This window comes from Artemia sp. Qi Xiang Cuo, chromosome 10 (genome assembly GCF_049724085.1).
Source record: "Artemia sp. Qi Xiang Cuo chromosome 10, ASM4972408v1, whole genome shotgun sequence".
Classification (NCBI taxonomy): Eukaryota; Metazoa; Arthropoda; class Branchiopoda; order Anostraca; family Artemiidae; genus Artemia; species Artemia sp. Qi Xiang Cuo.
The window spans coordinates 33,571,446-33,594,600 of record NC_142803.1 but is presented as its reverse complement, the minus strand read 5'-3'; the positions used below and the strand labels follow the sequence as shown (position 1 = coordinate 33,594,600).

General features: G+C 36.0%; 1 protein-coding gene across 1 annotated transcript; it reads right to left on the bottom strand.

Annotated features, from left to right (window-relative positions):
• Window positions 1–1,158: 1,158 nt before the first annotated feature.
• Window positions 1,159–20,521, bottom strand: LOC148947688 (dicarboxylate carrier UCP2-like). The gene is made up of 7 exons (XM_089095366.1): window positions 20,417–20,521; window positions 18,249–18,504; window positions 10,583–10,761; window positions 8,452–8,561; window positions 4,749–4,961; window positions 2,920–3,202; window positions 1,159–1,384 (listed from the first exon to the last, which is right to left on the bottom strand). Exons 2-7 carry the CDS (start codon window positions 18,387–18,389, stop codon window positions 1,288–1,290), a joined length of 1,023 nt encoding a protein of 340 aa, XP_088951492.1. The 5' UTR covers window positions 18,390–18,504; window positions 20,417–20,521; the 3' UTR covers window positions 1,159–1,287.
• Between the last annotated feature and the right edge of the window lie 2,634 nt (window positions 20,522–23,155).

The following is a 23,155-nucleotide window of genomic DNA, read 5'->3' as shown; positions in this document are numbered from 1 at the left end:
CGTTTTCAATTTGACTAAATTATCAATTTGAATTTCGCTTTATTCCTATTTGTTTTAGGAATTTTTCCTAAACGAAACTTTCTAGGAATTTCGACACATCAAGTTATTACCTTTACTCTTAGTCTGTACAAAATTATTGGTGTGTAGGTTTTAAAAAAGTACCTTACGTCTTTTAGAAACCAGGGAAGGCGATATATGATCAAGCTGAAATTTAGAAGATAAGATCCTGGATTAAATTTCAATACATTATTTTCAACCTGGCTATACAGCTTGGAAGAGAACCCGTGGTTGATGGGTCTCAACTTCTGACTCGATTTTCCTCACTAGATACAAGTCGTGGCAACATTAAATTTGAGCATTCTTATTTAAATGCTCACCTACAGATGCATCTTTTTCTACGTTAATGACACTATGTTAACCTTAAGTTGATTAACCCTGTGATCTATCCTTTCTTTGAAAAAGCGGCTATAGTGTCTCTTTAGAGTCTCTATAAAGCCACTGCTTTAAATACGGTAAAACTGAAGTCAGTGATTTGGTAGCCTACTCAAGTCAGCTCTGCATGGATCTAAAGTCGGTACTTTGGTGCTTAAGTCGGCTCTATGTGAATTTAAAGCTAGAACAGTAACTTTCTAATTTCGGTATTCAAGAAATTTTAACGTATCAAAAATCGGGCATGCTGACAGCTAATTTCACTGCTCATGAGAACCATTAAATCAATATTGATAACATGATTGTCGGTCTGATTGAGTACCGATTCGGGAAAAATACAGGATACATTTTCCTTCACCTCTTGGAAGCCCAGAGTTTATTTCTAGCATAGAAAGAAGGCCATTCTCTTCACATTATCTCACAATCTTCATTATCAAATAGCCGGGTAATCCGTCAACTGCGGTACTGCGATTTTACTATAAAATAACAAATATTCTTACTCGAAGATTAAGTGTGCAAATTGAGGAAGTGTAATTTTTAGAGAACATAACCAAGAGATGGGAAGTAATCCCTAATCCGTATGTAGGGGCTTTAGGGCTTTTATAAGAATAAGAGACCACAAATTCTGTATGTAGCCCTTTGAACATTGACCACTGCGGTAAAAATTATTCTTGTTACTAAAGACAAACCCTGTGTAATAAACACCTTTGAAAACAATTATAACAATAATGTCCTTAAACTGTATATATTAGAAACATATAAAATAAAGGATATAGAACCATTATGACAAACAATTTTATAAATACATAGATATATTTAGATACATTTATCATTTAGACACGTATATCAAACACATATTTAATGATATGAACTGTTGACAACTTTTTTAAACTGCTCATAGGTGATCCACATACAAATGTTCCATGCGACCAATCGACTAAATGATGGCATAAACCTAAAAGAGTAAAATACATTAATATGAATACTTTGTATCTATCATTTTGCGCATGTTTAAAAGTCATGAAGGACCCCCCCCCCACCCGCGGCAATATTTAAATTCATCAGGAAAAAAAACACCTGCAAAAATTTATAATTAAGTCATAAAATAAGAATATATTTTCAAGCTGAAACTAAAAATAGCCTAGAGGTTTGCTGCCAAGTTGCTTTGGGAATATTTTCCAAATGAATTCAGATTTTCACGGTCACTCTACTCAAGCAAGTAGTATAATTTATGCTCCAATAGCGGTGGTGCTCAGGTCTAAACATTTTTTGTCCATAGAGGCATTACATTCTGGAATAAATCGAGCAGTGAAATTAAAGTAAGTGAAGATGGAAATGAATTTAAGCAATATTTCAAGGATAAATCGTATGGATAGTAAAGCTTTGAATTTGGTTGATGGAGTTTAACTCTTTTTGTGGTATTGCTGTAAGATTACTAAATTATTATTATTACAATGATTTATGTTAGTTTTATTTCCTTAGGGAATTGTAGGAGAAATGGATTATGTTGGAGGTAATTAGGCCACTTTACTATCACTGGATAAGATCATAAATGAAAATGGCTTGAATTAAAAATAACAGGCAAGTCATGCAAGTTGTTGTTTCAATGATGGCACGCTTTTTTTTATAAGTACCAGACTGCCCTTTACGGGAATTTGGAGTCATGCTCTTCGGTGGCCTAGAGTAGAGTAGAGTAGAATATTTTTATTTATAACACGTACATAAATAAATGACACAAAACAGCGCACAGGCCTGGTGGCATACTTTAGCGCTGAAAATATTGCCAACGAAAATACACAGCCATTTTCTAACTAAATTTTACAACAACGAAAAAGAAAATCCTGATGAAAAAAATGCTTAGCATGTCATAAGATATTTCTTCACCAGTCTTAGAAAATGTCGCTTGTTGCTACATTCTCGAACTGATGCAGGAATTGAGTTCCAGATTTTTGGGCCAATGTGACGGATGCTGAATCCCGCTCTCGATGTCGGGCGAACTTCGCACGAAAAGTCTGAACGATGCGTAGTAGGATAATTATGAAATTGAGAATTAGTTGAGAAAATGCCGGAGAAATTTACAGGTAAATTACTATATTGATAATCATGACAAATACTAGAGATAGAAATTAAATGAAGTTGGTCCAAAGAGAAAATTCCTGAAGTCCCATATAGGTGTCTAACTGAAGTTCTGCAATCAATATTAAAAAGAATCCTCATTGCTTTATTCTGAAGTATTTGAAGAGATTTGAAAACAGACGGAAAGGTAGATGCCCAAACCGAAATGCAATAGAGAAAATATGGGTGGACAAAAGAATAATAAATAGATTTTAGAATAGCTTTAGGAAAAAAGTGACAAAAAGTGGGCCTAGCAAAGTGATTAAGATGAACTTATTTGTTATGAAGAACGTAACTGTTTTGTTTATTCTGTTTGTTGATAAATAAATTAGTTAAATAAATGATAAAATGATTTGCCTAGAACTATTAACTGACCCTTTATAAAATGCCAATGGCCCTTCTTTCATGGCTGTCTTGATAGCGCAATCCATAGCATTTTTGTATTTTCCATTTGGGGAATTCATATATCTTGTTTTAATTACGTCAACTGGTGAAGCTACAACAGTTGTGCAAAATCCTGCAGCCACGGCAGCAGAAAAATGACAAGGAATATTATCATCCAGCAGGCCATGACGAATGATCAGGTCTTTAAACACATCGTAGCATACAATTTCTGCAACATTAACGATGGCATTTCGAGTCACGTTTGGGAGGGTACCTGAAATAAAAGGGCATTGTAGTAACTACTAGCAACAAATTACAATGATTGCATTTTCACAAGAAAACCATAATGTTAAAGTGTTAGTTTTGCAGATAAAAGAATTGCGCGGCCACAAGAAAGGAGAATACTTTTCTCTAAAGAGAAAAATATTCAAGGCTCAGAAAACCTTTCATGTAAATATTAGGGTGTCACGAAGTAAGAACAAGAACAATAAAAACAACAAAACACAAGATAGCCTCGTGAAAGCTAGATGTTTTCTAATTTTTCATTCCTAAGAGATCTCTTGGCATTCGACAATGTATTTTCCTAAATATTATTCCGCTAATTTTCTGCATTGTCTTATTCTAAAATCTACCGTTTCGTATCAACTATTTAGAAAGTTCTATTCGAATTCTCATCTTTGAGCCCGACAATATCCTAAATATCTGAAGCATAGTTATCCTTTTTAAATTTCAATTTTAAATAAACTCTAGAACTACTAGATTGTGATCTTGACTTTTAGCATCAATAACGACACCCCTATGCACCCTAGTGTTCTGTATCGATCCTGTAATTGATTTATTTGCAATAACATAATCAACAAGGTTAGTCGTAGCTTATCATGTAGGTACCATGCTAGCTTATGGGCATTTTTATGACCAAATACCGTATTAGTTATACTTAGATTATAGTTCAATATTGTAGCAGTCTATTACCTCTGCTGTTTTCCTTCCCGACGCCAAATTTTCCTTAGCTAGGATGCCATGTATCCCTATTTGTACTAACCAGGATATTAAAATCTTCTAATACCTGGGTTCTTATCAATTTGATTCTGTATCTTTATGTAAAATTCATCCGAGTCACTACTGTCTCCTTCAATCATTTTAAGGGGGCATATAATAATGTGACTGATACCTTACTTCTTGTGGATATAAACGGTGCAGCTACAATTATGTCATTAATACCTTCCCAAGTTAAGCAAAGATAAAAAGCTTCTACATTCATGACGAGTACTTGTCCTGAGCTCCATCCTGCCTAAATAAACGAAATCTATAAACCTAATTTCATATCTCCAAACCCACGGAGATAGGTTTTTTAAACTCCCAACATGTCTGGCTCAAAAGGTCTGGGTCTGGTCAAAATTCGATACAATAGTCGTGTTTCAACACCATAACGTTCAATGTCTAAATTTTTGCTTGTTTCAAACTATTGAAATAATTATGGCCTCAAAAAACATACTGGGTCCTATAATAGCAGGATACGGACTAATAATTCATTCACAGGTCAACAGAAAGCAATTAAGCCGGCTTAGCACGGTAAATCAATAAGTCTCCAGAATCTCCAAATGAATGGACGTTTTGCACAGATCTAGGGCCATCTTGGTTAGTATATGGATCCTAGCCCTTTGCGATTCACTCCTATCAACAAGAGTCAACGTCTTGCACAAGCAGTCTCAATCCTATTACCTGTGATTCATTGTCTATGTATTCATACCTGTAAATGTTATACTTAAAACAGGAGAATTACATCAAAGTTATTATTAAAATCTACTAATTAAGCTCACCTTTCCATAATCCTTTTACTCCTTCTTGGTTAGCAATGGCTTTATATGCTCCAAACGTAGATGTGTATCTCGGACCACCACTTTTTGTGGCCGCTTGGAACCGAACTTTGACAACGTCTGTTGGCTGAGCAACTAGCACAGCCAGAGCTCCTGTTGTGATTCCAGCAGCAATGCGGATTAGTATACTCGCTCTATCTGATGAGTCGTTGTCTCCTAACAGAAATAAAGATAATTATGTAATGATTTTCATACATTATCCCAAAATACAACAGTGTTTATTACAACTATTTATGATATTTTGGCGTTTAATAAGGAATTGCAATTGTCACAATTGTGTCCCGAGTGTTTATTGCGAATTATTTCAATTATTATTTATTTTTTTAGTGCCTCAAAGATTAATATGCTGTAATGAAAAGGCTCTTTGAGGTTGTAAGATCGTGTTTTTTTTTCTTTCCTTTTGTACAAAATTTATTTTTCTGGCAATTGGTTATAATAAGCTGTATTGAACGCTGAGTATATGTTGTTTCTAAAATTACCATCCCACCAGCAGGGGTGCATCTAGAGTTTTGGGCTTAACTGCATCCCTGCCCGCTAGAGTAAACATGAGAAGCCTAAAGTGTGGATTAAAGCTTTGAGGCTTTTAAATACCTAAAGAATCCCAAAGTTATTTGATGCACATATATAGCAGGTCAAAAACAATTTAATGACAAATATAGTAATAGTTCACATAAAACTCTGAAACTAGTCTTATTTTCAATTCTTAAATAGCAATTTCCCTATGAATAATTTTAAACAAGAGATTCTACAGCATCACTGGATATCTGACGAAAATTTTAAAAGGCCGAAAAAGAAGCTACTCAAGACTCTTAGCTGTTTAAGACAGTTAACCTTCAAGGTAAGGCATACAACCTTACCTTGGGTAAATCATGTCATGTTAGCACGATAGCTATAAAAAGAATGTTACGTTTGGAAATAGAACCATCTCTTGTTTTATTACAACGTGTCCATTCCATAAACTGAATGGTCATTGTGGAATTTTATTACCGGGAGGTGTGAATTTCGTTTTTTAGATTAAACAGAGCAGAATTTTCTTTTTAAAGCTCAGGAAAGGGCAGTCTCTAAAAATGTTTAGTATGTCTGCTCGGAAAAGCTAAAAATTGGCTCAAAGGAATTATCAGTTGAGCAATTTGGCTTCTTTAGGAGTTCCCTGAGGTGTAACTCACTTTGATTGACACAGGACCTTTCTTTTCATTGCTTCCAAACGTAACTTTCGTTTTATAGCTATCGTGCTAACATGACATGATTTACCCAAGGAAAGGTTATATGTCTTTAGAAGCTTAAATGTCTTAAGCAGCTAAGAGTAAGTACCTGATCCTATTCTAAACAGCCGCATTATAGAAAATGAGTCTCATTGTCAATTAAACACGCCCCTTGGAAAACTCATGTCCAGAGGAAACATATACATATCTGAAAACAGTCAAACTCTTTCCCCTCCTAAGATTAACCCAAATTAGTTTCCATCCTCATGGAAAAAGTCATGAAATAAAAAGGTCCTTTTCTGTGTTATCGCTATAAAAAGAATTTTACGTTTGGAAGAAGAACCATCTCTTGTTTTTTTACAACGTGTCCATTCATTCCATAAACTGAAGTGTCATTGTGGAATTTTAGTTCTGGTTATATGAATCATTATAAGATGTAAACTATGAAAGTAGCAAGGTAGTAGACATTGGTTCCAAAGCACTTTTTCAAATGTGTAATTATGAAAATATAAAAACTTTACCAAGAGTTTCAATTCTGTATAATTTTGTTATGATTGTGTATACCGTTTCTTAATTAAGAATATAAAATTAATTATTCATTTCTTCAAACAAACATAGTTTTCTTCCTCTTTTTGTTTCTCTGTTTAGGGTTTACAACAAAGTTGATAATTCTCATTCTTTAGTGATCTAGGAGAAGAGCGTCATTTCGGTTTTTTAGGTCAATTATAGTTGTTGTTGTTTTTTTTTATTCAGATACACAGTTATTATTTGGATTTTATCAAACAGTTCGTGGCAACGAACTGTAAGTAAGGAGCGACTCGGCTCAATGGTAACCGAAACTCTAGAAAGCGGAATTTTGATACCACTAGATAAATCAAAAGAATTAAATTTTGATGCTGATTTCAAATATATAAGTTTCATCAAGTTTAGTCCTACCCATCAAAAGTTACGCGCCTGAGAAAATTGGGCTGATTTTCGAAAAAAGGGGGAAAGATCCCCTAAAAGCTATAGAACCTTAATGAAAATCACACCATCATATTCAGCGTATCAGAGAACCCTACTACAGAGGTTTCAAGCTCCTATCTACAAAAATGTGGAATTTTGCATTTTTTGCCAGAAGAAAGATGACGGATGCGTGTTTATTTGTTTTTTTTTTTTTTTTTTTTTTTTTTTTTCCTCAAGGGGGATCGTATCGACCCAGTGGTCCTAGAATATCGTGGGAGGGCTCATTGGAATGGAAATTAAAAGTTCTAGTGCCCTTTTTAAGTGAAAAAAAAATGGAGGGCAACTAGCCCCCCTCCCACGCTCATTTTTTTCCCAAAGTCACCCGATCAAAATTTTGAGATAGCCATTTTGTTCAACACCGTCGAAAAAAGTATAAATATGTCTTTTAGGATGACTTAATCCCCCAAAGTCCCCTGGGGGAGGGCTGAAAGTTTTGAGCTTTACCCAATATTAACATATAGTATTGGTTATTGGGAAGTATACAGGCGTTTTCAGGGGGGATTTTTTCTGGTCGTGGGGGGGGTGGGTGGGTCAGGGGTTATGTGGGAGGATCTTTCCATGAAGGAAGCTTTCATGGGAGAAGGGACATTGCTATGAAGGGGGCACCGGATGTCCTAGCATTATTTTAAAAAAATATCAGAAACTAAATAAAAAAAAAGTTTTTCAACTGAAAGTAAGGAGCAACATCAAAACTTAAAACGATCAGAAAATATTACGTATATGATTGGTTTCACTCCCTAGTCAATACCTCGCTTTTTAAGCTAAAGATTTTTTAGTACTTTATTAAGAGCTATTTATTCTAATTAACGGCCTTTGTGATTAAGGGTTCATTTTTAAAGAATTGGAACAAAATTCGAACTTTAGCTTAAAGAGCAAGGTATTGACTAGGGGGCGAACCCTTTTATATACGTATTAAAATATATGAATATAGAAGTTCGTTACGTAAGTTAATTCGTAAGTTACGTATATTTATTACCAATAAAAACGTTCGTAAACAAAATTAAACAAGTTTAGAGAAAGCCATTTAACCAAATAAAAGTAAAATTAATATTCAAATTTTGTTTTAATTATTCATGTACGGTGAGCCAAAATCAAAACCTGCATTAATTAAAAAACGTTCCAAAATTAAACGAAAAAAACAAGTTTTTTTAACTGAAAGTAAGGAACGACGTTAAAACTTAAAACAAACAGAAATTATTCCGTATATGAAAGGGGCTGTCCCCTCCTCAACGCCTCGCTCTTTACGCTAAAGTTTGACTTTCTCACAGCTCTATTATTTTTAAACAATAAAAAACTTTAGCGTAAAGAGCGAGGCGTTGAGGAGGGGACAGCCCCTTTCATATACGGAATAATTTCTGTTCGTTTTAAGTTTTAACGTCGTTCCTTACTTTCAGTTAAAAAAACAAGTTCTTTTTATTTTTAGCAAAATAATGTCTTACCTTTCATCCACGACTGATACAAGGCTTTAGTTGTGTCGTAACATCCAATACGAATAGACGCAAAACACATTTGTCGCTGCAAACCAGCTGTTAAACCGTTGTATAAATTCCTGTGAGACAATATTCTGTTAGCAGGTAATATATATATATATATATATATATATATATATATATATATATATATATATATATATATATATATATATATATATACGCTTAAAGGCCCAATATAGGTACTAATTTCTAATCCCTGCTAAATTTAATTAAAAGCTAATAGACCTTTTCTTATGGATGTTCTTTGTTCATAGAAGTGCAATAGTATCTGAACGAATTCTGTTAGCACATCAAAGAATTAGACAACTGAAAATATTTTGATAGCGCAATTTCTTTCTCCCCTCCCCCATCAACAATACACCTTCACGGAGGTCAGATGATATGCATACTATAAAAAGGCAAAATTATGCGCCTGTCTCGTACTTTCCACCAAGTTTTGAGTCTCCTTCGGGGTCTGACGTCCCATCCTATGCTGTGCTTATGAGAAGAATATAGAACCTTTCCCCTTTTCTTCTCGCTCGAAGAAGTCAAATCGATCCTGGAGCCCAAAAGGTTCAACTAGGATAGTAATCGTTACCTCTATTTTAATTTTGGTAATAATTTTGGTGAAGAACCAGCAGCTCTTTTTGGTAAATACCCTCAGGAATATAATTTAGGCACCTTTAAAACGTCTCCCCAGCCTTCCTTCACAGGGACCAGGTTATTAGAATCTATCCATCGATAATACTTGTTTTGCGGCCTTTTACTTTTTAATTTAGACATTTAAGTAGAATTAAATGAGAATTTTATTCTTATTGTGGCATAAAATCCTATTAAAATTTCTGAAACGAAAGGTGCTGTAAAAAACAAAAACTTCCAAGATTCGAGTATTTAAACATTATATAAGCCGTAAAACACAACAAATTGCTTCTTTTTGCCCCTCCCCTAGGTCATTAGTTGAACAAACTTCAATACCCCTTAGCAAGGCATGGAAATTTGAACGAACGAAGAGATGCTATTTAGCTGAAAAAAACTGAACGTAAAAAAACAAGTTTTTTTCAACTGAGAGTAAGGAGTAACAATAAAACTTAAACGAATAGAAATTATTCTGCATATGAGGGAGGCTGCCCCTTCCTCAACCCTCGCTCTTTATGCCAAAGCCCAATTCAACGACCCTTGTGTGAGCAGTCTTTCTTAAAGAACTACGACAGAAGTCGAACTTTAGCGTAAGGAGCGAGGGTTGCGGAAAGAGCAGCCCCCCCATATAAGGAATAATTTCTGTTCGTCTGAGTTTTAGTGCTGCTGCTGACTTTCAGTTGAAAAAATACTTTTTTTTTGTATTTAATCTCAGATTGTAAGTCGAATCATCCCAGGAAATCGCACCCTCTCCCCCGTGTAACATTTTCCCTCGGAAATTCTTCCCGGAAACATACCTCCTCGAGGAAATCCCCCCCCCAAAAAAAAGTTCCGTATATTTCCAAATAACAAATACTATATGTGAACAACGGGCAAAGTGCATAGTTTACAGCCTTTTCCCCAAGGACTATGGAGGGTCAAGTCCTCTCCAAAGGTATAGTTATTGGACTCTTCAACTATTCTGAATCAAATGGCTATCTCAAAATTTTGATCAGATGTCTTTGGGAAAAAAGGCACGTGAGAGGAGACTAGTTGCCCTCCAGTCCTTTTGGTCACTTAAAAACGGCACAACAACTTTTGATTCTCATTCAAGTAAGTTCTCTCTCGATCTTCTAGGACCATCGATTCGATACAATCACCCCTGGTAAAAAAAATTATGATAATAATAATAATAATGAAATAAACACGCACCCGTTATTTTTCTACGGACAAAAAATACAAATTTCCACGTTTCTGTAGATAGGAGCTTGAAACACCTAGAGTAGGGGTTCTATGATATCTGACACACTGAATATGAGGGCGTGATTTTCATTCAGATCGCTTCGCTTTTTGAGGGTGTTTTCCCATTTTTTTGAAAATCACCTTATCTTCCTACTAGGTGACTAGGTGATCGGATGGTGGCGATTGAGGTCTGAATTTAATAGCCCTGGAAAGTTTCAACTTCACAGTGTCAAATGCTCACCTTGGTCCCTCCTCTCTTGCGATTGTGAGAACAGTTCCTATTGCTCCTTTGTAATGAGGAATAGTTTTAGCCGAGGACAGGCTCACGGTTGTTGCTGGAGCAATCCCAACTGCTACAACAGGGATGGAATAAGGTGCTCGGACAGCATTGCGTATACCAGCACCATTTTCTCCTTGGACCTGAAAGGAAACAAAAATTACTATTGATGTGCATTGGCGCAAATTCCCCCCAAAAATACATCGAGGGTGCGAAATCATTTTCAAACACACATTCAAAAGTGGGAAAAACTAGCAAAACTCCAATCGAGGGTGTCATTAAGCCATACTGAATGATAGATAGTTTGAATTACATGCGTAACAAGTTACATAACACACACCCAAAAAATTCATATACTCATAATCACAAAAATAACCATAAAAATTGTTTAAGAATTATGAAACTATGGGAGATCGCAATAAAAGGGGGCAAAATTAGGTCTGGTGGTAATGAAGAAAATAAAACAAGGTCCAGAAGGAGCGACATCCCCTGTCCCACTGTAATGTTACACGTTGATGTAACAGAAAAAAAAGAATCATTAAGGGACTGCGTAATATAATACTGCAAAAAAGCTAGAGATGGATAAAAAATGTCTCTTATGTGGTGTGCCCTAAATTCGTGGTTTATTTTAGATCCAATTTGTTATTATATCAGTGATAACAATCTGTTTAGCTCATAGTCATGTTTATCACATCTTTAGGGGAGGAGGTTCAATTTTGTTTCCGAAGTGAAGGGAAGTCTGAAGTTGGACCCTTTGTGCGTTCTGGAAGTGAGACGTAACTGAACTACGATTTTGATCAAGACACAACAAATCTTACACGTACAGGGTTTGTCCAGAAAGTAATAGGACTGAGGCTATTTAAAAGCATTTATTGAGCCAATCGCTACAATTCTTTAAAAACTTTCAAAATAAGCTCCTTCTGCGTCAATGCAGCGCTGCCAGCGGGATTTCAAAGCATTGAAGGCGTTACAGTATGCATTCTCTGGAATAGCCTTGAGAACCGTGGTGCATGCTGCTTGGATCCCCTCTGTCGCCTCAAAATACTTGCCTTTCATCGACCTTTTCAGGCGAGGAAACAAAAAAAATCTGGGGGGCCACATCTGGGCTGTAGAGTGGCTGTGGAAGCGTTGGGATGCCAGCCTTGGTCAGGTACCCGTTCATGGAAAAGGTGATGTGAGCCGGGACGTTGTCGTCGTGCAACATCAAGTCGGCTGCGATGTCTTGTCGGACCCGATTGACCCTTTGGTTGATTCGCTTTCGCACTTAGTTTTCACTTTGGATTTGCTCATTCTTGCCGATTTGGGCGAGGAGACGCCGACGTGTGCCACTCGGAAGATTGCCTGTTTGTCTCGGGTTCAAACTCAAAGATCCAGCATTCGTCACCTTTGATTATGTTATGCAAAAATTGGGGGTCACTTTCACACATGTTCAAATTTTGTCGGCACACTTCCACTCACCGCAATTTCTGGTCGTCAGTGAGCACTTTTGGGACCATCTTCATGTACACCATGCGCATGTTCAAACATACCGTAACAATGTCATGAAGGACAGGTTTTGGTAAATTTAACATTTGGGAAATTAAACGAATAATTAGTCGACGGTCTGAGTTCAAAACATTGCGCTAACGAGTCACATTGTCGGTTTTTGTCGAAGTCGAGGGTCTTCCAGCCCGGTCTTTATCAGCGACCTCTTCCCAGCCCTCCAAAAAGGCCTGGTGCCACCGAAATACAACTTCTTGCTAAAGCAACATCTGGGTAAGCCTGCTTGATCATATCAAACGTCACTGTCGCAGATTTACTGAGTTTCACACAGAATTTAATCGCGTACCTCTGTTCTAACGAACGCTACATTTTCGGCTTGCACCATTCACAGAAAACACGTCACACAAAAATGCCTGTCCTGATTCTCCAGGTGCTCAGACTCAGAGACAACTGACCAGCAGCTCGTTTGTTGGACAGGAAAGCCCTCTACCAAATCCAGTCGGGGCTCGCACGCTCCGAAGTATAGTCGTAGCGAAAGAAAATTAGTCCTATTACTTCCCGGACAAACCCTGTATAGCAGGAAGGACCTATGGAATTCTGAGGTATCAGCATGCGTGCAGCTAGACGTATGCACACGGTGGTGGTAATTCACAAAAACACAGAAGAATACAATTTTTTTTTTTTTTAATGAAAATGAAAACTTCTACTGCTACTGCTTTCTATTCACTGCAGCACTAGACCACCTGAAGCCAACACAGCTGTGCACGCTCCTCCGTCATCCCAATCTATCCCATGCCTCCCTTTTTAATTTCGTCTGGCAATAAATGAATGGTCGAAAAGGATGACCTTTAGCAATCTGTCATCCTTCTTCCGTAAGACGTGTACTAACCATCTCAAGCCTTATCTTATTATAGCCCTAGAAAGAGGAATAAAACCACATTTTTCGTGCAGCTCACTGTTTGAAACGTGGTCTGTCAAACGGGTACTCAAAACTATCCGTAGACAATTACTCTGGAAAACATTTCACAACTCTTCCCTCGTCTTCCGAAGGGCCCACGATTCAGAACCATACTTAACCACTGCCTTCACTGTAGCTTCCAATATTCTAATCTTTGTTCGCAGACTTATCTTCCAATTCCTCGAAACTTTTTTTTAACTGAAAAAGCATCGTGGGTCTTGGCTAATCTATTTTCTACATCTTCGCTGCATAAATCATCTTCACTAATAATACTACCTAGGTAAGGGAAGCTATCCCCTTGATCAATCAACTCTTTACTCAAAATCACTTATTTACCTTCATTTATTCCTAGTCTAGGAATAAAGGCAGCTCAGTCTTCGAAACATTAATTTTCAAACCTATTCTCGTACCAAGAACTCTCAATACCTCCAAAAATTCAAACCTGTTCTTGTAACCCAGAATTCTCAAAACCTTCGAAATTAATTTATTTGGATAACATATTTATCTACGACACACAAATCATGCTCTGCATAATGTAAGTACAGGTGAGTTTTATCTTGTCGTTTGATTCCATGATCTACTATAGTCTTTCCATACAAATGGGGATAGAACGCAACTTTGCTTAACTCCTGATTTATTACAAGACCAGCTACTTAACTCATTTCCCACCTGAACCTCAGCAGTATTGGTCTCGTACATAGCACCAATCTCTTTAATGTATTTATCTGGTATACTGTACAACGATATGACCTTCACTAAAGCTCATGCATCGACGCCATCGCCATGCATCGGAACGCCAGTTGATAATCTATAAAACTAAGCACTAAAGGGATTTTTAATGATTGAGGCACTTCTCAATTATTAATCTAAAAGTGAAATTTTGGTTAACGCATCCTCTCCCCTCTAAAATCCAAACAGTTTTTCTGTTAGAACTGCAACATCTCTAACTCTAAAAAGTACCATCATACTAAGTAATTTGCTTACTACAAAAACCAAACTAATGCCTCTATACTTACCACAATTACTCGAATCGTCTTTCTTATAAATCGGTTTTAATTAAAGTTTTCGGAATTATCGCTCGGAAATTCCTTTTTTCAATATCTTATGCATAATCGTTAGTAATTTATTTAACTTTGCAACCAATATTCCAAAAACTCGTTTATCACACTATTAGCACCTAAGGCCTTTTTATTTTTTAATCCTTTCAGTACTGTCCCAACACTTCTTTACAAAATAAATCTTTCTTTACTTCCAAATTTTCACAAACTTTTTATTCTTTTCTATGTCATTTCATCTAGTTTTATGAAGGTTAGACACGTTATCAAAATGTTCTGTCCATTTCGCTTTAACACTTTCCTTATCACTAATTGAGGTCCCGTTTCTGTTTCTAAGTGGGAAATTCTGGATTGACTACTCCCTCCAACTTCTTAACACTCCTATGAAATATTTTAGTATAATGCTGTCTGGCTGCATCCCTCTTCTTTTACAACAAGCTTAACGCGTTTCCCGCAGTAATCCTAGCTTTGTTTCTAAAACCAAGACACGTTTCTACACCAAGACACCACCTGCTACTTCACAAACTATTTCCCTATCCATGCATGTTCTACATTATCAAATTTTAAACTCTCCATTCCGTATTCAACAGTTCCTGGAAAGTTCCTCTCAAATTCTCGCCCGGGAGACTACCAGCCTCATAACTTCCTAGAAGGTAGTTACCTCTCCTAAATTTCAGCTTTATATGAACTCTAGACACTACTAAGTCTTTACTTTTGACACTAATAACAGCCCTCCTATATTTCTTAGTATCTTGGGCCGATCCTGTTTGTCTTCGATTTACAATGACATAATCAATAAGGTTGGCTGTCTTACCATCATGTGGGTACCAAGTTAACTGGGTCATTTCATGACCAAAAACTGTATTGGTTATAACAAAATTGGTATAACTACAAAATTGCCGCAGTCTATATGTCTATTTATTCGTGTAACTGTAAGTACAAATCATCTGAGTCACTACTATCTCCGTCAGTCGATTCTATAGGGGCATCTACTGGCATGACTGCCACCTTGCATTTTTTAGCCACAAAATGAGCAACTAGAATCCTATTATCAATACCATCCCAACCTAAACAAGACTTAAAATCTCCCTTATTAATCATGAGCCCTACTCCCTGCCTATGCACCCCACCCTTTCTGTCTAAGTAAACAAATCCTATATCACCAAATTTTATTATTAGGTGAACTCCTACCCTAGGACTTCTTTTTCTGAGACCCCTAACAAGCCCAGTTTAAAACGACTGAATTCGTCAGTCAAAATGTCAGTTCTGCAGTCGTTTTAGCGTACCAAGTCCAATCGCAGGTCAGCGACTAATACATCTTCTCAAGTCTATACGAAGCACTTAAGCGGGCTTAGAACCGGACAGCAAGAAGTCTCTGAAACCAGGAGCTGAAGGCTTGGAGGATTTGTGCACTCCTGAGCCCATCTTGGTCACTACATGGCTCTTAGGAGTTGATGATGTTCTTATACCAACAAGAATCGACGGCCGGCAAAAGCAGTCTCAAGCCTATTACCTCCGAATCATTATACACTCATGACTACAAATAGATAACAAAGCAGTCTATAATAAATAACCTAGACAAAAAGCCCACGAAACCCAACAAAATCCAGATGAATATCCATTAATCAGATTCCAGTGCCATGTTGTGTCCTTTACTAGGCTATATTTTCCCTAACGGGTACCACTCTTCAAGGTCAATCTGCAGCGCCATTTGCAGCCACGGTCCTGAATTAGGCAAACTCGTGACCGTGACGCCACTATGAGGCCCCACAAATCTAGGGTGGATGTTTTTTTATTATTTTTTTTTTAATGAATACGCAAAACAAGTATTTTTCAAAATCTACGAAGCAGCTATTTTGGGGAGGTCAGAATATTCTCCTAGAAGGGGGAGAAAAACATCAAAAACCTAAATAAAATAGGCAAATTGTATGGAACATTTAAACAAATATAGTAATAATTCCAGTATCTCGGAAGATGCACGGCACGCAAAGGTTCCCTCCCCTGCACTCATTCCAGAGCACATCTATAAGTGAGCAATGGGGAGGGGTGTTCATGCAGTAAAATGTTGACTTCAATAAACCGATTGACCTATTGTCCATATTCAGATATTATTCTGAGGTATAGGTAATGGTCAAATGAGACCTTCAATCGTTTCTTAAAAAAATACTGTTTGGAATCAAGAGGCTATGCTTATGCATGACCTTTTTTTTTTTTTTTTTTTTTTTTTTTTTTTTTTTTTTTTTTTTTTGCAAAAAAGCAGTTTTATTCCTTGACATTTCTCATCTTCACGAAGTAACGCGACCAATAAGTTACTCATGAAACTATTTGAGTAAGAAATACAGATTTCAGCCAACATTTGGCCTGTATAATAATTTGGTAAAATTAACCAGTGTACTTTAATTATTCGATTGCATAAGACATTTCTATTTCTTTTCACTTGGCAACAATCGATATTTTTAAACCTGTTCACAGTGATTAACGTTTGATCAGTGATCTGTCAATAAAAAGGTGCTCATAGGATGCCCCTCAGCAACAGACAAAATACGTCCGTCTCCATAACAGGTACTATATAATCTTTTAAATCCTGAACCTGACAATCATGGCTATTCATGGTTTAACTCGTTATTTTTCTTTTTCTTTTACGAAGCGGTTTAAATTAAATAAGATCCATGCGAAGTCAGCCACGGTTTGCCCATGCTCATTTTTGCTAGCACTAATGTTCCCGTTGCCGTCCTTAACATATAAAATTTTCAGTGAGTAAATAGACTACAGTCTTGCTTATAGCAGAAACGCGTTGGCAATGTTTTTTTCAATTCCTCTTTTCATTATTTGTATTGTCTATTGGCCTGAAATAATAATGAAGACTCCAATTTCGAGAAACATTTCAAAACTTAAAAAGGGCATAGGAAAGGGATTTAGGGACCTAGCAACACCTTTCCTAGCCCCAATTAGAGCAATAAATCAATTCCAGAAAATTGCATTCGTGTAAAACAGAAACTTTGAGCTATTGAATAACATTATCTGTTGCTTTTAGATTGTCACTTCTACTGGTACATATAAACTACAGCCCTACCCCCACAGGGGCCTATCCATTCCTGTGCCTATTTCTTGATCAATTAGGGTCATAAAGTATGGGGAACTTTTTGAACACGGTAGTAAATATTTGTTTAATGTACAGGATTATCACGGGAAAAAGAAAATAGGATACACAACTTATTTTGATAAAAAAAATACATTGAATTTTAGTGTTTATGGATTTAAGAAATTGTGCAACCATTAAATTTTAATAGTATTTGTGACTATGTGCTTCTAAACACTTCGATTTTTTTTATCTCCTTCTTTTTATTTTGCAGAACTTGGTACTATTTCTTGAGGTAAAAATTTAGAGAGTTGAATTGATAGGTCTAAATTAAAACAAACTTACTTTAGAAAATATGTAAAATGAACGAAATAAAGTCTGGTGCTGAGAAATTTAAATAAAGTCTGTTAAAATTTTAATCAGCTACAAGTTACATCAATACGAAAGAAACTATCCAGGGCAAAAAACTACATTTTGCGGAAATTTGGTGCAAAACTAAAGAACCTTCTCTAACTGGAATATATATATATATATATATAGACAAAAAAAAACAGGTAGAATATCACCCAAGTGAAAACTACAAAATAATGCAAATATTTCAATCAAAACTACTTCTCAAGCGTCCCAGTGGATAAATGAGAAAAGTACAAAATATAAAAATATGCAGAAAACGAAATAAAAAAATAAAAAAAGAATGATGGCTGAAAATACTCCTCGTTTGTTTCTTCCACGTCTTTTTATTTCTTAGGTCACATTAAAGAGATATGATATTAGATTTTTTTTTTTTCAAAATCTTCACATACGATTGCTTATTTTAAAGATGCAAAACTACTTACAAAAAAGGTAGGCCTATTAAGAAAAATAATCTCCCACACAGACAACACTTTTTCATCAGATTCACTATTTTATTCTTTCTTGAGGGGGAGGCAGAGGAGGGGGCAATGGAAATTAAAACAATATATCAAATTGGGAGGGGGTTTGTGACTGTTCTATCTGTTTATCCCCTGAATCCATTTCAAATGATATCTATTTTATATTTAGTTTAATTGTAGTTACCTGTAATCTAACTTTGGCAGTGTCAAGTGGGAATGTGATTAAATCTGCAACACAAGCGGCTGATCCAGCAGTAAGAAGCTTTGCGTAAAGTGGTGTATCTTGAATCTTTGTAGCAGGTGCTGATGCAGTAATAGGAGCCATATTTCAAGTCTTTGGTGTTGTTTAGTGACAAATCCAGGCGTTCCAGGCGAGGAAGTGTCACAAGACGGGGAGTCGAAATAAAAACGGGACACCGTCCCTTTCGCCACTGTATTCGCTGGAAAAAATTAGAAACATAGATTTTAGAAAGATTATGGAAATTAAAAGGCGATTATTAAATTTTACAATGATGATGTTGAAGATACTGATGCATAAATAGGAGCCAAATTACAATTCTTCCATGTTTTAAAAGGGGACAACGTCCCTTTCGCCTCTGTATTTAGTGACAAAAGATTATTGAATGCAATCATGCATTCTAGAAAATCCTGGCAATTAAAAGGTGATTATTATTTTTTACACTGAGCATGTCTAGGCTATAAGCTTTAAGTCTAGGCTATTCCAAGTAAAAGGGCGTATATCAAATTTTTTTATCAATGGTTTAGAAACTGAGAAATGTTTCTCTTGTAGATTCTTTGGTAACAGTGTAGATTATACTCCCTTTTGAAACAAACACGGGAGAAACATTTTTTTATTCATATTTTTCCTTTTTTAGAGTGATATTTTAATCTCTATAATCATTTTTTTTTCTTTCTTTTTTCTCACTGAATAAATATTTAAATGGCTTGAGTTTCATTCCCGACCTTACAAGCCAAGGAGCCTTTGTGGAGGTTAGTACCGTACATTCTTTGTATTTTTGTTTCATTAGGCAGAAATTCTATCTTGTCTGGTCCTATCTTCGTTTAGTTTGGAAAATTTCCAGATATTTGACTTCTAGAATTAACTTACAGTTTAACTACATGAAGTTTAACGGATTTACCCACGAAGCAATTATAATGAAAGCAACAACTCTCACTCTGCCTGCATGACCAAAATCATGCACGTTTATTCCCAGTCTGGAGGAAACACTATGATAGCAAAAGAATATCACAATTCAGTTCCCCTTTCAGCAACGTTTTCAGATATATTGTTCTATAGCACAACAATTACGCCCCCTCCCCACAAATGGGGTCAACTATGACCCTACACTATAGGATGATCTTTATTGATTTTTTTTTATAGGTATTATTTTAAGTTATGAACTGTGACACAAATTGGGAAGGGGCTGGAGAGGGGCATTCACCCTCTAGACTCTTTTCTTCTCCTAGATTTAAAAAATACCCTTTTTCGTTATTTTCGTTGACAAAAAAACAAATAGCCCCCCCCCCCCTGTATCTTGAAAAATACATTTTGCCCCCCCCAAAAAAAAAAATTGTTTCGTGAATTGGCACCACTAATAAAGAATTAATTTTTAGTAAAATGTTGAAAACAAATTTGCAGACATTTTAAAAGAGCCAGAAACCCCTAAAAAATGCCGTCAGTTCTGCTGCAATGTCATTTCCGAGGGATTTCAGGCTCTTTTTAAAAATTCCTTGCAAATATGTTTCCAAATTACAATTTTACAATTAAGACTTTGGAAAATAATAATTACCATTCCTAAATCAGCAAAAAATGGCGATTTTTACTCACTACGCAGTGGTTTTTTAAACTTTTGGTTACTATGGACTGTTTTACCTTTCGGGGCCCCTTAATGTCCCAGAATATAATTTCCCCCTGAATCGATTATGTAGCCTAAGCGCATAAAAAAGGCAAGAAGGGATGTATTCACTTTCATCCTAGCTAAATTATGTAAAAAACTGTATATTTACCCTTGTATATAACCTAGGGCCACATCGGTCCCCATTAGGGGCGGGGGGGGCGCATCTGTCATGGTAGTGACCATTATAGTTGGAAACAGAGATAAATGGGGAAATGAATGGTACTCTTCTTTTATTGTTATAGTATTTTCTTCAAATAAAGGTGCATGATTTCTAATAGTTACACTATGTATATTTCGGTGAAATAAGATAACAACGAGAAATATTTGGCTTCTTTTCTCTGCACCCTGGAACAATATCTCCTACCTAATCTGTCCTTAGAGAAATATGTTTTGGAAGTTATTGTGTTATGATTAAATCCTTTAAAAGCGTAATTGAAGTTAAAAAAATATTTACCTGATTAAAATCCTTTTGTGCATTAAAATATGTGTTCCCAACCTTTTAAGTAACGAGGCGTACTGATAATTGTTGTCGTACGCAGTTCGATTTTATTTCTTTTCTGGAGGTGTGTCAACGACGTAGAAACAATCACCCAATAGAAATCAAGTATATGTTGGTTCTCAAAGTCCAGCCAAAAAGTTCAGTAATACGTCTTTTACTTAGTTGTCAACCAATTAACCGGAAAAAAGCAGTTCCGCCTTTATTCTCAAGAAACAGAAGGCTGTATTAATTAGAACCACATTTCGCTTTTCTTTTATGATTCGACAGACAGTCAAATTCCGAATGTGTCCCAGATACCCAGATTGTATCAAACAATGCATGGTAACGAACTGTAAATAGCGACTCGGCGAAATACCAACCAAAACTGTAGAAATAGGAATTTTGGTGTCAATAAATAGACTAAAAGAATTGACTTTTTATGATGATTTCAGATATGTTAAGTTTAGTGTTACCCATGGCAGGCTACGAGCCTGAAAAAATTTGCCTGATTTTTGAAAAAGAGACATACACCTCCCAAAAGTCAAGAAATTTTTAATAAAAATCGCACCATCATTTTCAGCGCATCAGAAAACTCGCTCATTCAAACGGAAGGGCTCATTCAAACGCGAACTAAATTTTCTATTTTCCAATCTGAGTGACCAAAAATATTGCAGGGTAACTAGCCCCCCTTCATTGACCATTTTCCCCCAAAAATCTTCTGATCAAAATTTTGAGATAGCTGTTTTTTTCAGCATAGTTAAAAGGTCCATCAACTGTACCTTGAATGACCCCCAAGAACCCCTGGGGAAAGGGCTGTAAGTTATGACAGTTGCGCGTTGTTCACGTATAGCATTTGCTACTGGAAAGTATACAGACATTTTTCAGGAGGGATTATCTCCTGGGGAGGATTTTCCGGGGGAAAAGTTTGCCGTACGGGAGAGAAGGCTCCAGGGGTGAACTACCCAGGGGAAATTGTACTTTTAGGAATTTTTCGGACTAACTTTATGAAATTCTTTTTTATTTGTCTTACTTTCTCTTTACCGGCTCAATCTTAAATGTGGAATGACCCCAAGAACCTTGAATGAAACCTTGAAGAAATTGTCCGGGAGAACCATTCAACAGGGTTGGAACTGTGTGGGGGACTTTCCATCGTAAAATTCTCCATTCCTCTCTAGAGGAATTTTCTATAGGAGAAACTTTTCATGGGGCATTGTCCGCGGAAGTAACTTTCAGCTGGGGAGAGGGGAGTTTCCTTGAAAATTTTTCTACAGAGAGGGAATTTCGGGCATAATTTGAAAAATTACCAGAAATAAAATTATTTTTCAAATATAAGTATGCCATGGGGAATTTATCAGGCGGACTTACTCGCAAGACATTTTTTAGGGGGGAGAGAATTTCAGAGTGGATGGAATTGTCTGGGATGTTTTCCTGGGGGAATTTTAAAATGGAGGACCTTTCAATTGATGAATTTTCTGTAAGAGGATAATTTCTTATGGAGGGGGAGCCAGATTTCCCTATATAGATCCCTATATAGATATAGATATAGATAGAAAGATATATTTCCCTATATAGATATAGATCTATTATTTGAAAAACGATCAGAAACTAAATTTAAAAAACAAAATTTTTTTCAAACTGCATTTAAGGAGCAACATTAAAACTTAAAACGAACAGAAACAATTCCACATTTGAGAGAGTTGTCCCCTACTTAATATCTCGCTCTTTACGCTACAGTTTGACATTTTATCCAGATTCTTTAAGAAGGACTCGTGAAACACACGCAGTTGCCTTCATATACGGAGTAATTTCTATTCGTTTGAAGTTCTAATGTTGCTCCTTACTTTCTGTTGAAAAAAATTGTTGCTTCTTTAATTCAACTAACAGTTTGTGGTAACGAACTGCAAGTAAGGAGCGAAGCAGCTGAATAGTAATCGAAACAAAAAAATTGAGAGAGAAAAACGAGTTTAACTTAAATAAAGCAGTGGAACAAAAACACAAAAACAAAACGAACGACAAAACTATAAGTAATAAAAAAAAATCCGAATATTTTGGCTCCACGTCCGGGAGCCTTTTTCAACTGAAAGAGGGAACTTTAAGAAAAAAGAGACAAAATTATCTAAAATAAAAAATTAAAAAAAAAATGACAAAAAAAAACACAAAAAAACAAGCAACTACCAATTTAACAAATAAATAAAACCCAAATTTTAAGCACATCCTAAGTAGTGGGACCCCTCTATGTCCGAGCACTGCCCTATCCATACGATTCTCGGTACCGGCACTTTTTTTCAAGCTACTGGATATTTGGCAATGTTTCTTCAAGGCATTTTACAAGACTCACGTGCTATTATTTAAATTTTACGCTTATGTGGTTGTTACGTCATAGTTTAGCATATGTTATCGTTTACTTATGTAATTTTAAATATTTAAGAACCTATGGACCAGGTAGGAAAAAACATCAAGGCATTTGCCAAAGATGCTAGTTAAGTGGAGAACCCCAGTATGTGATAAAAAGATCTTAGTACCCCTTCAAGACGTTAGTTTAATGCTTACTTAAGGAAATTCAAACGACCTTGTTAATGAAGTAGTTTTGTGTGTCAACAACATTTATTTTGGTAGGGCTTACGTAAGAGACTGTTTAGATTCAAAAACAGCCTCAGGGATATAAACATTGAATATTTCCTGTTACTTGGCCTACACAAGAGTTTATTGATCCAC